The 16,846-nt window shown below is 41.4% G+C and overlaps 1 protein-coding gene across 3 annotated transcripts in view; it reads right to left on the bottom strand.

The window, feature by feature from the left end:
• The window catches only part of col27a1b (collagen, type XXVII, alpha 1b), a 121,184-nt gene that overhangs the window by 49,402 nt on the left and 54,936 nt on the right, over positions 1-16,846 (bottom strand). For all 3 annotated transcript variants that reach the window (XR_007040580.1, XM_047381032.1, XM_047381033.1), the window contains 15 exons: positions 14,058-14,102; positions 13,708-13,761; positions 13,472-13,516; positions 13,183-13,236; positions 11,780-11,833; positions 9,420-9,473; positions 9,239-9,292; positions 9,110-9,163; positions 8,977-9,021; positions 6,428-6,481; positions 6,168-6,212; positions 5,965-6,018; positions 5,688-5,741; positions 5,484-5,537; positions 4,639-4,692 (listed from right to left, as the gene is read on the bottom strand). Coding sequence is in view for 2 of the 3 variants with exons in the window: in XM_047381032.1 (XP_047236988.1) it covers positions 4,639-4,692; positions 5,484-5,537; positions 5,688-5,741; positions 5,965-6,018; positions 6,168-6,212; positions 6,428-6,481; positions 8,977-9,021; positions 9,110-9,163; positions 9,239-9,292; positions 9,420-9,473; positions 11,780-11,833; positions 13,183-13,236; positions 13,472-13,516; positions 13,708-13,761; positions 14,058-14,102 (774 nt within the window). In the remaining variant the exon portion in view is untranslated. The remainder of the gene's footprint in view (positions 1-4,638; positions 4,693-5,483; positions 5,538-5,687; positions 5,742-5,964; positions 6,019-6,167; positions 6,213-6,427; positions 6,482-8,976; positions 9,022-9,109; positions 9,164-9,238; positions 9,293-9,419; positions 9,474-11,779; positions 11,834-13,182; positions 13,237-13,471; positions 13,517-13,707; positions 13,762-14,057; positions 14,103-16,846) is intronic.

The raw sequence follows: 16,846 nt of genomic DNA, 5'->3' as shown, positions 1-16,846 counted from the left end.
TAAACCTTTGAGCTTGACAAATGCTCTTTCTGCCATCTCGTTCCATGCAAACCTGACCTTAGAAGATGTGAGGGCGTTAAGAGGGGCCGCTACTAAGCTATAATTTCTGATAAAACATCTGTAAAAGTTAGCAAACCCCAGAAACCTTTGTAGTTGCTTGCGATCGGTAGGAGAAGGCCATTCCAAGACCGCCTTGACTTTGGAAGGATCCACAATGACTTGGTCAGGAGAAATAATGAATCCCAAGAATGAAGAGGTGGTGGTGTGAAACACACTTTTCAGCTTTGACAAACAGATGATTTTGAAGAAGACTGAGGAGAACGGCCCGAACATGATTTCTGTGAGTTTCCAGATCCTGGGAATAAATCAGAATGTCGCCAAGGTAAAACAAAAACAAACTGTCCAACCATGTCCCTCAGGACATCATTAACCAATGCCTGAAACACTGCAGGGGTGTTAGTTAAACCAAAAGGCATTACGCAGTACTCAGTGACCAGTGGGAGTGTTAAATGCAGTCTTCCATTTGTCCCCCTCCTTGATGCGGACATGGTGGTGTTTCTCAAGTCTAGCTTGGAGAAAATCTTGGCGCCTTGAACTTGGTCAAAAGCAGTGTTCATGAATGGTAGAGGGTATCGGTTCTTGATAGTGATGTCGTTTAGTCCCCTGTAGTCGATGCATGTTCTCAGGGAACCATCCGTCTTCCCCACAAGGAAGAAGCTTGTCCCTGCTGGAGAAAAGAGGGTCTGACTATACCAGCCTTTAATGATTCATCGACACTTCCTCATGGATTGGTTCTCTGGTCCAGACAATGAATACAATCGACCTCTAGGGGGAGATGTGCCGGGTAGGAGCTCAATGGCACAGTCATAGGGTGTGTGAGGTGGAAGTGCCGTGGCTCTGGATTTGTTGAAAACCTCCTTAAAAGCATGATATTCAGGAGGCACCTTAGACAAATCGGGGTATGTCTCCACAATGTCATTTTCAGGAATGTTATCTGTGGTGGCAGAAGACAGACACATGGCCGAGCAGGACTTGGCCCAGGCCAAAATCTTTTTGGCTTGGCAGTCAATGGGGGGGTTGTGCTTTTGTAACCAGGAGGCCCCTAAAACAATGGGTAGTTTAGGAGAGTTGTTGATCCTGAAAGTCACTTCATCCAAATGGTTGCCCCCCAGTGTGAGTTTGATTACCTCCGTTTTGTAGTGTGAACGGTTGATGCTATGACCATCCAAAGCCAGGACATTACAGGTGCCAGACGTGGGAAGGAGCTTGATGTCATGGACCCTGGTGAACGACTCATCCATAAATTCTGTGTCCGCCCCTGAGTCAAACACTGACACCTGATGAGACGTAGAAGACACTTGAATGGTTACAGGAAATGAGAATGAGGAGACAGGCAGTTGGCTATGGCTCAGTAGAGTTATCCTCACCTCTACTGAACCTGGGCTTTTAACGGACACTTTAAGGCAACATGACCCTGTCCACCACAATAAAAGCACAAGTTTTTTTTTTCCTTTGTCGATCGCGCTCCCCCACAGAAATCTTTGATCGACCCAACTGCATGGGCTCATGGTCATATCGGTGTTCAGAAGGGGGTGGAAGACCCTTGGGTTCTAGGTGGGGAACAGGACTGTGAGCTGATGAAGGTTTAACCTCCTCATGACACCTCTCCCTCCTCCTTTCTGTGAGCTGTAAATAAATTCAGGTTGCCAGGTCCTCAAGTTGGTGAAGGGAGGCAGGGTAGTCCCGGGTTGCCAGTTAGTCCTTGATGTTCTCATTAAGACCTTGCATGAAAGCATCTATTTGTGCATGCTCATTCCAATAACTGTCAGCTGCCAACAAATTAAAGTCAATGATATATGAACTGACACTTCTCTCTCCCTGTTTTATGGAGAGTAAACCTCTGGCAGCCTCACGACTAGGAAGAACTGGGTCAAAAACCCTGATGAGCTCCTTGGAAAATGCAGCATAAGAAGCACACATGACCGAACCATTCTGCCACTCCGCAGTGGCCCATTGCTTAGCCTTTCCAGATAGCAGGGAAATAAGAAACGCCACCTTAGAGCGCTCAGAAGGGAACGAAGAAGGCTGAAGCACAAAATGAATATCACACTGAGTAAGAAAACCATGGCACTGGTCAGGATCTCCTTTAAACAGCTCAGGAGGTGTGAGTCTAGGCTCTCTTACTACAGTGGAAAGATCAGGAACTCTGGGGGAAACAGGCTGTGAGGGCGCTGATGTGGAGGCAGGAGTCATGGAGCACAGCATAGAAATTATTACCTCCATGCCGGAATCTAGACGGGCAATAGAGTGAACAACATTAGCGCGCCACTGCTGTGCTGGCGATGGGTCCATCTTTTGGCCAGATTTTACTATCACGCCCTGAGACACAGAACCCAAATTCAGCCAAACACAAAGTTAAAAGGTTTATTCAGTAACTCAGGATCAGAAAGCAGGAGAGCAGCAGTCAGCTTCCACAAATCACTGAGGACAGAGAGAAGAGTTAGTGGCTGAATAAAACTCAGGACTTGCAAAGAGTTAGATAAAGTCACTACCCTTCTCAGTCTGGGAATGAGGCACAGAATCCAGAAGAGGATGTGATCCACACAGTTAATGAGGAAGAATCCAACAGACTGAAGTCAGATTGCCGACTTATCCAAATCCTCAGGGTAATCAGCTGAAGCTGTGACTGGAAGACAGAACTGTGATTGTCCTCTTGACAATAATTCCAGGCGGACTTGAGAGCCAAGCGGGCACAGGCTGAATAAACCAGTGGCTTGGTTGGGGTGTAAATCCAGGGACAGAAACAGAGTCGAGTTCCAGGGCTAGAGGCGTCAGACAAGGGGCAGGCAGAGCCATAAAACTAGAGGCAGAAAACAGAGTCGAAATCCAGAAATCCAATCCGTCAGACAAGGGGCAGGCAGGAAGACAAAATCCATGAGGCAAGGCAAGGTCAGAGAACGAGATCAGTCAGGAAGGAACGCTGGATAATTACTCACAAATGTTTTCGAAAATCTGGCACTGTCAGAGGGTTGTATATAACTGCAGCTCCACAGGTGTGTGGCATGATGGTGATTGCGCAGCAGCGCAGCAGTAGACAGGTGAAGCAGATGAGTTGATTGCATGAGTTAGAGCAGAGCAGGCAGACGGGCCAGAATCATAACAACTTGACCAAGAATCCTACTGGAACTGAGATGACACTCCTCAAATAGAGATGTGCCTGATCAAATATTGGTATTGAACCCAAAACTGGTGTCATTCTTGGATCACATATCGTGCGGAAGCCACAATCGAAACACAGTGGTCCTCTGTTGTTGGAGGTCAACAGAAGAGCAACTAGAAGCAGAAACAGGAAGCTTAAATGTAGTACAGAATGTTGCTTTACTTTAGATTTTTAAACTTTCAACCTCTGTCTGCCATGGAGCATAAGGGATTTGGACATGATGGCAGCCTGTTTGAAGACTATGACACAAGGTACAAAAAGTTTAATTCAAGACAGTACATAGAGGAACTGCTGCTTCAGTTAGTGATGCTAACAGCACTAATCTCTAATAAATTGAACAAATCTTTAAAAGAAAATGTCACTATCATATGTGTTGACTTCAACTTTATTTGTTTTCGCTTCTTTCAACTTAACACAGTTTAACCTTGTCTCGGCTCATAAATAATTAAGTACACAGTAGAAAAGCTTGTTATATGGGACTGTTACTAGTTGATGTTAACGTTAGTGCAGACCATTTTAGCCCCCCCCCCATTTAAAAAAGAAGCTTTTTTAAAATATGTTCTCTTGTACCTGCTCAGAGGTCTTTATTCAGATTTAGCAGCTCTGCAGCTGGTGATGCTATGAATATAGAAATTAAGGGATCATTCTTAGGCTTATTATGTAACTATCAATCTCATTAATACAAGTAAAGGCCTGGGCATACATTCCACCAGTATAACTGTCAGTGCCTGTGGTTAATTCTTGCTATTTTCAATAAACAAGCACTAAATGTTTAACTAGAAGCACTTTGAAACAGAAAATGTAAATTCTTATTTGCAGATACCGTGATCAGTTCAGAACCCAAAAATCCTGGATTGTGTCATCTCTGTGCACATGTAACTTTGACCGAACAGCATGAATTTACATTTACAAGCAAGATGATTTAATATCCTGAAAAGTAAAATTTTGGAGATGCAAGTTTTTCATTTGATGGCAAAAATATGCAAAAACCCAAGGTTTCTGACTGGTGTTTATGATGAGAAGTGGAATTTGACTAGATTTTATTTGATGTGAAACTTTAGCAGTCTCTTCAGTCAAGCTGTCAATCAAGCTAAATGCATAACAGTGCGGCCACCACTGGAAACAAAGGTTGATTGCAGGTCTTAAAGCCAAGCAAAAGAAAAAAAAAAGTCAAAGACTTGAAACCGTCAATAGACCTTTAAGCAGCTCTTTTTGGATATACTGCAGTTAAATGTAACTCAATACATATTTATTAGGTGGTGTTTAGTTTGGATAACTAGTAATCGCAGAAAAGAAATCTATAAATTGTTTTATCTGCACAAACAGTTTAAGTACTAGCAAAATGGTCATAACATTATATATAGTTTAAATATTTACTAAATTTTGAACTACAGATAACATTTAGTCCAGTAACTTACCCTCCTGCCTTTAGGTCCTCTGATGCCTGCAGATCCTTGGGAACCAAGTGGCCCCTGTGTGTGGTTGTGCAAAACATGTTTTTAGTTTACCAATGCAATACTATTTAAACTGAGTTGCAAAAAATAGCTATGTTTTAATCCTAATGAGCTGTAGGGAGTTAGTTACAAACACAAAAAAGAATTAAATCACTGTATTAATTTTCTAATGATTAAGTTTAACAATACAAACTGTTTCGTCTGTTTTGAAATAAGCCAACAACTAGAAGTTAACCTTCAAGATTCTTTAGAGCTTTAGCAACACAGCATGAGAAAAGGTGAAATATGATCCAAAATTTTAACTTTTGACATGTATAACAATGATTATCAGGTAAATATTAAAGACCAGATAAGGTTTCTTGTGAAGCATCCTCAACTCTTAGTAGCACCCCTATTAAAGGTGTGTAAAAGCCCTGCGTCTTTTATGGCAGCAGAATAATCTCTCACTGAAAAAAAAATTTAAAATCTGTACTCCAAACAATTTCTATTAAATAAATATAGCAAAAATATTTTTGTAATTAATGATTTCAGTTGATCAAATCTGGTAAATTAGTATTCAAAGTTTTCAGGGCTATAAATAAGCTTCAGAAAATCCTTTTTCTGTCCTGCCATTTAGTGGCATTTCTTTAAATGAGCGATAAGGCTCAATGCCCAGGGTGTCATGGCCTGGGGGAAAAGCACATGTGCTGGGAAAAGAAAAAAAAAATCTTAGTTGCATGCCAGTTTTCTTTATTTTTACACTCACCCAGCTGGTAAGTGTAAATTTGGGCTTACCTTAAATCAAAAAGCTGTGATAAAAGTAAACTCACTGGAATCCCCTCCACTCCCGGTGGTCCTGCCTCTCCAGGTATTCCAGAGTGACCCTAATAGATGTAATATTATGCAAATATATAATCATTTTTGCTTACTTAATCATTAATTAAATTTCTGAAAAAAGGTTTATTAGTATCTGCGATATCTAACACTTTTAAAATCCCATGGTACAAGAGATGGGGTCAAGACTTACTCCTTACCATTGGCCCAGGTTCACCTGGAGGTCCGGGGATACCCATTTTCCCTCGATCCCCCTGAGAAACCAAAGATCATCCACAAATGTCTATCAGCAGATGACTAATGCCATGAAGTAGCTCAGAAACGCTATTCTAAAACATGTTATTAGCAACTATGTCACACTTGAAATATTGAATTTTAAATGACATTTTCTGTCCATTGACTGATTTATTGTAACTCATTCAGTAGGTGGATATGGCAGAATAAGAGCGAAGTATGATGAAATAGAACAAGAGTAACCTTTTCTCCAGCCATTCCAGTCTCTCCAACAGGCCCAACAAAGCCCAGCAGTCCCTAAAGGATAGAAAAACACCAATCTGTGAACTTTCTTATACGGTACCCATTAATGACTACTCATCTTAGGGACTCCAACAAAACAAACAGCTGAGACACGCAGTGGGTGTCAAATACAAAGTACCAGAAAAAGAGAGAAAAGCCTTTACCCTCTCGCCAAGCTTGCCGACCTCGCCGGTTATCCCCATCATGCCCTACAGCAAAGTAGTTAACATTTCACAAACTTATTCATGCATTTAATTTTTTGGTTCAGTTGAAATGGGCTTAGAAGCTATTTCCCCTGTTGTAACTGAGAATTAACATCTAATTTACACATACTAAGATGGTGCATTATCATAAAAGACAATCAGGGAGGGAATGTTCATTAAAAGAGTAGTTCAGCAGTGTATGTGCCACTATTAAGTCTGACCTTGGGTCCATCTGAACCTGTCAGTCCAGGAAATCCCTGCCTCCCAGGCCTGCCCTGAACAGAAAACAAAAATCAGAGAAGTGTACAGCACCACACAAATTGAACTATATCTCTGGAGGGAAACATGTCATGTGTCAGTCTAACTCTCCTTTTAGAGGATAAGGCACACCTGTTGCCAAAACCAAAAAGATCCCTTAAGGAACCTTAATGAATCAGAAAACAAAGAACTGTTTACAGCATCAAAGGCCCATTTTTACTTACAAAACTCTTTTGCTCATTTGTGTTTGTTTTCTTTTATCAGTTGTGGTTTTGGGAGATGACAGACTGAAATAAACCTCAGCAAGACAAAACCTGACAAAGTGTTCTTTGTACTGTTGTTTAACTTGGGAAGAATGCTTTCAAACATACAGGTCCTTCTCAAAATATTAGCATATTGTGATAAAGTTCATTATTTTCCATAATGTCATGATGAAAATTTAACATTCATATATTTTAGATTCATTGCACACTAACTGAAATATTTCAGGTCTTTTATTGTCTTAATACGGATGATTTTGGCATACAGCTCATGAAAACCCAAAATTCCTATCTCACAAAATTAGCATATCATTAAAAGGGTCTCTAAACGAGCTATGAACCTAATCATCTGAATCAACGAGTTAACTCTAAACACCTGCAAAAGATTCCTGGGGCCTTTAAAACTCCCAGCCTGGTTCATCACTCAAAACCCCAATCATGGGTAAGACTGCCGACCTGACTGCTGTCCAGAAGGCCACTATTGACACCCTCAAGCAAGAGGGTAAGACACAGAAAGAAATTTCTGAACGAATAGGCTGTTCCCAGAGTGCTGTATCAAGGCACCTCAGTGGGAAGTCTGTGGGAAGGAAAACGTGTGGCAGAAAACGCTGCACAACGAGAAGAGGTGACCGGACCCTGAGGAAGATTGTGGAGAAGGGCCGATTCCAGACCTTGGGGGACCTGCGGAAGCAGTGGACTGAGTCTGGAGTAGAAACATCCAGAGCCACCGTGCACAGGCGTGTGCAGGAAATGGGCTACAGGTGCCGCATTCCCCAGACATGGGCTACAGAGAAGCAGCACTGGACTGTTGCTCAGTGGTCCAAAGTACTTTTTTCGGATGAAAACAAATTCTGCATGTCATTCGGAAATCAAGGTGCCAGAGTCTGGAGGAAGACTGGGGAGAAGGAAATGCCAAAATGCCAGAAGTCCAGTGTCAAGTACCCACAGTCAATGATGGTCCGGGGTGCCGTGTCAGCTGCTGGTGTTGGTCCACTGTGTTTTATCAAGGGCAGGGTCAATGCAGCTAGCTATCAGGAGATTTTGGAGCACTTCATGCTTCCATCTGCTGAAAAGCTTTTTGGAGATGAAGATTTCATTTTTCAGCACGACCTGGCACCTGCTCACAGTGCCAAAACCACTGGTAAATGGTTTACTGACCATGGTATCACTGTGCTCAATTGGCCTGCCAACTCTCCTGACCTGAACCCCATAGAGAATCTGTGGGATATTGTGAAGAGAACGTTGAGAGACTCAAGACCCAACACTCTGGATGAGCTAAAGGCCGCTATCGAAGCATCCTGGCCCTCCATAAGACCTCAGTGCCACAGGCTGATTGCCTCCATGCCACGCCGCATTGAAGCAGTCATTTCTGCAAAAGGATTCCCGACCAAGTATTGAGTGCATAACTGTACATGATTATTTGAAGGTTGACGTTTTTTGTATTAAAAACACCTTTCTTTTATTGGTCGGATGAAATATGCTAATTTTGTGAGATAGGAATTTTGGGTTTTCATGAGCTGTATGCCAAAATCATCATAAGACAATAAAAGACCTGAAATATTTCAGTTAGTGTGCAATGAATCTAAAATATATGAATGTTAAATTTTCATCATGACATTATGGAAAATAATGAACTTTATCACAAAATGCTAATATTTTGAGAAGGACCTGTATATTAAACATTTCATATAATGAGAAAGTGTAAAAAAACAGGTATGAAAATTAGCTATATTCAAACTGTAAGTGTCTTACATACCAGTGATACTGATCTTGGTCATTAAAATAAAATAAAAAGTGTTTGATTTTAGAATCACTCTTCTTTTCTTGCACTTTTGTCAACTGTGTGGTGACTGTGGCTCAGTAGGAAGAGTAGTTGTCTTGCAATCAGAAGGTTGTTGGTTCGATTCCAGCTTCCTCCTGCCATATGTTGATGTGCCCGTGGGCAAGGCACTTAACCTCAAGTTGCCTACCGATCTGCGTATCAGTGTATGAATGTGTGAGCGTTAGTGAGTGCAATTGGGTGAATGTGGCTCTAGTGTAAAGTGCTTTGAGTGGTCTGTATGACTGGAAAAGGAACAGTCAGCCAAAAATCTAACAGACCCAAACTGCTCATTCATCCAAAGCAAAATTTAGGCAGAGCCACTTGTGTGCCTCTACTTAGCACACTTTATGGTGGTGTGTGAGGGTTCCCACAGTGTCATTTTATTTCCTGACTGGTGTTGAGTCGCATGGCTTATCCAATCAGCACTCACCTCAGCTCCAGCAGGTCCAGCTGGCCCAACTGGTCCCCCATCACCCTGATGAAAATAAAGTTGCCGAAGCTGAAAGGAAAATACATTTCACACATATTTAGCTTATTTCCAGAATAAGCAAAAGTAACCCCACCTGAAGTCCAGCTGTTCCTGCCTGACCGGGCAAACCTCTTGTCCCTTGCTTTCCCTGTGGAGAAAACATTGAGGGTATAAATTCACTTCATTTCATCTGCTGAAAATTAGTTCATGTTACTCTACAGACCTTTGGTCCCTCAGGGCCGTTTTGTCCTGGTGGGCCAATGTCACCTGGGAAGCCCTTTGAAAATCACAGAAAATGAACCACTGCTTTATAACCATGCAGCTGTGTGGTGACAAACATTGCATAACAAAAATTTATTTTATTTACCTATACCTTTCAGAAATACGACATAAGTCAAATTTACCTCTTGGCCATGAGGACCGGGCCTGCCATCAGGGCCTTTTTCTCCAGGTTTGCCCTGTGCAATTTGACGCAATGCATGACAGAGAACACAGTCACTAAAACTTTGCAGATAATTTAGTAATAAGTTTTCAAATAAATTGGAAAAAATTTCAAAAATTTATAGTATTGTACCTTGTGAAATATAAAAAATGCACATTCTTTAAACAAATGCTAGTCATCCAAGTTAAAACTACATTTTAATAACATTAAGCCCTGCATGTAATGGGATTATAAGGGTCAGAATTTTTTATGTTTTACATTGTGCAACATCAAGAGACTGGGTTTTATGTTCTAGATTCTTTTTTTAGGTGGGCAAGAGTCACTGATAATTTGGATACATGGTCACAAATGCAAGATCATAAAGAACAAAATGCAAGTTTAGTTTTTCTTCGATCTGCCTAATATTACTTACATAAAATATATAATATAACCAACAGCACTAATGTGTTTGCTTGCAACCATCAAAAAACGTATTGGACCCTTTTAGCCAAATGTCACAACAAAGCTTGCATGTACAGGTCCTTCTCAAAAAATTAGCATATTGTGATAAAGTTCATTATTTTCCATAATGTCATGATGAAAATTTAACATTCATATATTTTAGATTCATTGCACACTAACTGAAATATTTCAGGTCTTTTATTGTCTTAATACGGATGATTTTGGCATACAGCTCATGAAAACCCAAAATTCCTATCTCACAAAATTAGCATATCACTAAAAGGGTCTCTAAACGAGCTATGAACCTAATCATCTGAATCAACGAGTTAACTCTAAACACCTGCAAAAGATTCCTGAGGCCTTTAAAACTCCCAGCCTGGTTCATCACTCAAAACCCCAATCATGGGTAAGACTGCCGACCTGACTGCTGTCCAGAAGGCCACTATTGACACCCTCAAGCAAGAGGGTAAGACACAGAAAGAAATTTCTGAACAAACAGGCTGTTCCCAGAGTGCTGTATCAAGGCACCTCAGTGGGAAGTCTGTGGGAAGGAAAAAGTGTGGCAGAAAACGCTGCACAACGATAAGAGGTGACCGGACCCTGAGGAAGATTGTGGAGAAGGGCCGATTCCAGACCTTGGGGGACCTGCGGAAGCAGTGGACTGTGTCTGGAGTAGAAACATCCAGAGCCACCGTGCACAGGCGTGTGCAGGAAATGGGCTACAGGTGCCGCATTCCCCAGGTCAAGCCACTTTTGAACCAGAAACAGCGGCAGAAGCGCCTGACCTGGGCTACAGAGAAGCAGCACTGGACTGTTGCTCAGTGGTCCAAAGTACTTTTTTCGGATGAAAGCAAATTCTGCATGTCATTCGGAAATCAAGGTGCCAGAGTCTGGAGGAAGACTGGGGAGAAGGAAATGCCAAAATGCCAGAAGTCCAGTGTCAAGTACCCACAGTCAGTGATGGTCTGGGGTGCCGTGTCAGCTGCTGGTGTTGGTCCACTGTGTTTTATCAAGGGCAGGGTCAATGCAGCTAGCTATCAGGAGATTTTGGAGCACTTCATGCTTCCATCTGCTGAAAAGCTTTATGGAGATGAAGATTTCATTTTTCAGCACGACCTGGCACCTGCTCACAGTGCCAAAACCACTGGTAAATGGTTTACTGACCATGGTATCACTGTGCTCAATTGGCCTGCCAACTCTCCTGACCTGAACCCCATAGAGAATCTGTGGGATATTGTGAAGAGAACGTTGAGAGACTCAAGACCCAACACTCTGGATGAGCTAAAGGCCGCTATCGAAGCATCCTGGGCCTCCATAAGACCTCAGCAGTGCCACAGGCTGATTGCCTCCATGCCACGCCGCATTGAAGCAGTCATTTCTGCAAAAGTATTCCCAACCAAGTATTGAGTGCATAACTGTACATGATTATTTGAAGGTTGACGTTTTTTGTATTAAAAACACTTTTCTTTTATTGGTCGGATGAAATATGCTAATTTTGTGAGATAGGAATTTTGGGTTTTCATGAGCTGTATGCCAAAATCATCCGTATTAAGACAATAAAAGACTTGAAATATTTCAGTTAGTGTGCAATGAATCTAAAATATATGAATGTTAAATTTTCATCATGACATTATGGAAAATAATGAACTTTATCACAATATGCTAATATTTTGAGAAGGACCTGTAGTCAATCAACATGAAACTATCTTGGGATACAGAAATAAGTTCTATTTAGAGGTATAATGTGCAATGTGGGAGTTTTTACTGTCATGTTGTATAAACAATTAACTCCCAAGACTTCTATGCCTCTAAGTGGGCTTTTTTTTAATGGGTTTTTTTTTCTTCCTTGCTGATCGTGTTTTACGGAGGTACAGAAAATACCTGTGGCCCAGGTTTTCCACGAGGACCAGGTAACCCAGGAGAGCCTCGACTGCCCTGCAACATAAAGTCCATATTCACTGCAAATACTATCAGAAACCAAACAAGAACAGCAGCAAAGAATTAAAAATAAAGGAAAATGCAACACTTTCATTGAGGCAAAAAAGGTATTTTTAGATTTGTTCACTGCTTAAACTTAAGCATAGATTTAACAATTCAAAAAAGCTACAGTTACTTTTATTTTAAATAAAATGTTAAATTGTGGCACCTGTAATTGGGAAAGAAATAATTTTTTTCATATTCAATGAATGTATTAAAAACACATTGAGATTACAATATGGGATTATGCTACTACATCATAATATAAATTTATTTTAGGCTTTTTAAACATCTTTATTGGGAGTGACAATAAATGTGAAGGCCACTTTAGCTCCCTAAATACATAGTTTGAATAGGTGATTATATAATAGTGCTTTATCCCTTAAAACGTTTAATCCTATTTTAGAGGCTTTCACTCTCTGAGGAGCCACACATCACCTCAGAGGAATCTTACACCTCACGGTTATTCACACCACTGGGTAAGCTTCAAAGCACTATCATTCCACAGCTGTTAAAAAGAATTATTCAATTCAGTTTTATTTATATAGCGCCAATTCACAACACATGTTGTCTCAAGGCACTTCACAAAAGTCAGATACATACATTCCAATTAGTCCTAACCATTGAACAGTGCAGTCAGAGAATAAACAGTGACAGTTGGTGGTTTTGGTTAATAATTTGTAATTATTAAAGAGCTTTGAGCCCATAATCACAACACCAGAGGACATCTCTGATTTCTATTCGTAAGTAATGATTTTTGGTTAAGAAATTAATTTTTTTCAAATTATGATTTTGAATTATAATTCTTGATGAATATTAATTAATCAATAATCATAATCCTTACAATCTGCTCTAAGCAAAAATTAGAACTTGAGGTTTCCAAACCGCATACCTTTCTATCTATCACTATGCCTAGAGATCCCATTCATGAACACCACAAACAGGGCAATGGGAAGCCCTGACAGAGTCCATCCCAGACTGAACAAGTCTACCTTTTTGGTGAGAATGTGTACACTACTCTTTCCATGGGTATACAAGTACTGGATAGCCCTTAAAAGCAGCCCAAGTACCCCACACTCCCACAGTACCTCTAACAAAAATATATAAATGGACACTGTCATAAGCCTTCTCCAGATCCACAAAACTTGCAGCCCTGACAATAAACTCTCATGACCCCTTCAGACCCCTTGATCCACTCCATAAAGAAAACCACACTTTTGTCCCTGACAAAAAGAGCATGTAAAGTCACTGAAACAACAATCTGCTTCCTTAAGGATGATCAACTTTGTTGCCAAATCAGCCCTTACCTTGTCCCCTTGGAATCCACACTCTCCCTGTTCTCCGGTTAGGCCAAGATCACCCTTTAATAAATCAGATGAATAAATATTTTAAACAGTGATTATTCACAAAAAAGCCCCCAAAACAGCCAATTTACAACCTTTACACAATCAGTGCTAGAAACAAACAAGGTGAGGATTACTGGACTTTGTCACAGTTCAGTTTAATCAGAATCCAAATATTTACATTTATATTTAATAGCTCTAGCATTCTTGTAAATAGGTGAATAATATCATGAGAAAGACATATTCAGGTCACCTTATCACCTTTCAGTCCTGCTTCCCCTGGATTTCCAGCTACGCCCTTAAAACCAAAATCAAATATAAAATCAAAATAAAGGATTAATTTATTAATAAACCTCATATTTTGATTATAAATGTTTGAATACTCAGTATTCTCTGTATCTGGGATTACCACCTGGGTGGGCAACAAAATTGGCCATAATATACCAAATGTATATTGGATACAGCCAAAAAGCAAAACAAATGGAATACCTTGAGTCCTGGAAATCCCGGTAACCCCATCATGCCACCAGGCCCCATGTCTCCCTGCAACCAACATCACATTCGAAACAAAAAGTCACATCCCTAACTACTGAAAAAAATATGAATTTAAACAAAATTTTAATAGATTGTTAACAGATATATCAGACACAAAATTTGCTTAAAGTGACTGGCAATGGGTTTGATTTGTAATAGTAATAATGTAGTTGTTGCATTAGCACATTTCAACTGTTACTCTCAGCTTTCCTTTTTCAAACTAAATGCAGAAGAAAATTTACCTGAGAAAATATTTTTAAGAGATCAGTAACACAAAAATACAAATAAGAAACATCATTACTTACAATAAGGCCATTGACTCCACATGGGCCAGGAGCTCCCAGCTCTCCCTGAAACAATATGATGAAGGAGATAAGATACAACAAAGATAAGTGTATTTGGTCATGGGAAAAAGGAAAAACACCCTCTTTCATTTTTAAGGTAGTACTTATCAGACCTAATAAAAAGATAGTGTCTTTACCAGATTTTGAAATGATTTAAATCCAACCTCAAGTGTGAAGCAACACAAAACAGATCCCTTTATGCCATTAACGATTAAACAAAGATGTGGCGAACATTAAAATTTAATTATTTAAATTCAAACATTTGTAACAACCCTCTTAAGCAGCAATTGCATGAAGAAGACATTATTCACATGACTTAATCATTCGTTCAAATCATAAAGGTGGAATTTTGTCCCACTCTTTTTCACAACATTGCTTTCTTTTATTGATATTGGTGAACATTATTTCCTGCACACTTCTCTTCAGGTTCCAACAAAGCATGTCAATAAGTTCGAGGTGTAAGATAATTTTCCTGTTCACGATCCAGTTTTATCCAAGCTTTGGAAGCTGGATAGATGACTTCAAGTTTGACTACAGAATACTCTGGCTCTTCATGACTTCAAAGTGCCCAGATCATATGGCTACAAACAAGTCCAAATCATTACCCTCCCTGTATCATACCAGAAAGCTGGTGGGATGTGTTTTATACAAGGAAACACATCATACTACATCAAATATGGGATCGGAATTCATTGGGGGTTGGGACTATTTTATTCTGTGGCGGCTCTGGTTGGCGGGCTTGTTTGGACCATGTAGACCCCTCTTTTGTATATGGCCCCCTCTCCAGATGAAGATGGGGGTGGTTGGGGAGTGAGGTCAGGGGGTCGGGGTCCGGACGGAGTTGCTCAGGTTCAGGCACAAGCCCGGGCTACCCTGGACCAGGTTCAGGTGCTGGGGCGTTCTGCCTGTCTCCACCCCCGGAGGGAAGGGGACCACCTCCAGGGTCCGGGGGCTGGTTGTCCCTATGGAGTATCGGCACCTGGACCTGGGAGTGTATGGGGAGTATATATGGGGAGTGTGAATGAGTGTACAATGTCCATTGTTGCTTGTCTTTACGTTGGGTGGGTGTGAGTGTTTTTATGTGTACACATGAGGGTGGGAATGTGTGATTGTGACTGTGTGTGCCTGTTTTTTGTGTCAGGTTGGGTCTTGGGCTGCTCCCTAAACTGGATCAGTTTAAGCCACCCATCAAATGTGGGGCCTATTCCCTCCCCACCACACTACCTGCCGGTAGTTGGTGTCTCTACCCGCTGGTGTACTTGTGATTCTTGGTATCCGGGGATGGGTGCTTTGGTGTGTGCCGGCTCAGTCCCAGTGGCTGCTTGCCCGGGCCCCTGGGCTCTGTCGGACCTCTGCTTGGGGAGTGATATGTCCCAGGGTCTCGGGTCTCTGGGTCCATTGCTGGATCTGCACGGGTGTAGACGGCTGCCGGCGGGGCCTGTGGGCTTGTCGCTGCAGCTCCCTGGGGCTTCTGCAATGTGGCTGCTGGGTGGTTCCCCTGGGACTCTCCCCTGCTTATCTCGGGGGGGTTGCGGTAGTCCCGGCGGTAGTTCTCCTGGGGTTCCTGTGCTCTGGGGGGCCTTTGGATGTCTGTGGCTCGGATCTCCTCCGTGTTAACAGGTGTTAACTGATACACAAATGTTCTATAATGAGCCGCATTTACCACTAAATACATCTTGCATTGATAAGTACCGTGCACTGTTCAGTAAAAAAACTGGTAATACGAACATTTCTGCAGGTGTAGAAGCAAGCAGGGTGTTATCTTGTATTCTCTTTATCCTTCTTTCTTACCTCCATTCTATTCTCCTTCTCTCCCCTTTCCCTTTTTGCACCCCCATTTCTCTCTTTAGTGCTTCTTTTGTTTTCCTTTTCATTTCTGTCTCCGTGTCCGTAACAACTGAAATAATCCCAAAGCAGTTTCTAACTAAGTTTATTTTATAAATATCAAGCAGAGCCTTAAAGCGCTAGCTGTAATGCTCCACTTGTGAAAGTAAATCTGTTGGGCTTTTTTTTGGCACTCAGACAATTCTGAGCGCTACTCTGCAGGACAGGACACGGTAAGAAAAAGAAAATGCCACAAATATGAGTTGTATTATGGCCTGGCTTTGAAAGACGTGGTTACACTTTTCAAAGAGGACGTATTTCCCTTTTATCCCAACTGTGGGTTTATATTTTTACTTCATTTTAAAGAATACAGTCTGTTTTATATTTCTTTTGTTAAATGCTGTTTTTATCATCTCGCTTATAACCTGAATAAAGTTCTACCATGACTATGCTTAGCTTTGCAGTGGAGCGATTTGGCCCCTGATACAGAGTGGCTTGTTGTCCAAATGATCTAAACAATCATGCCCTGCCTCCATCCAATCTGAGCATCTCATATAGGGGAGAAATGGAGGACACAGCATAGCACAGAGTGGCCCACCTGTTGCTTCCTTGGATCTTTCTTTGACTGAAACAACATGAATTAGGCCAAATGGAAAATCCCCTCTTCCCACTGCGAGGAATGGAAATGTAGTCTGCACCAGTCTGTTGGAGGTCAGCCAATCGTTAATCTAACACTGACCCTGTCAGTCACAAGCAGTTAGGGTCAAACTATGGAAAGAGGAGCAGTGAGTCAAACTGCTGCTGCTGCCCTCACATTAGCAAGGATCATGATGGTTGCATAGAACAACGGCAGGGTACTGCTTTATGGTCATGCCTGTATCAGACTGAAATGGTCCTGTTGTGATGAAATATGCAAGAAATCCCAG

The sequence above is a fragment of the Girardinichthys multiradiatus genome, chromosome 12 (assembly GCF_021462225.1).
Source record: "Girardinichthys multiradiatus isolate DD_20200921_A chromosome 12, DD_fGirMul_XY1, whole genome shotgun sequence".
In the NCBI taxonomy this organism is placed as follows: domain Eukaryota; kingdom Metazoa; phylum Chordata; class Actinopteri; order Cyprinodontiformes; family Goodeidae; genus Girardinichthys; species Girardinichthys multiradiatus.
This window is presented reverse-complemented; position numbering and strand designations above follow the sequence as displayed.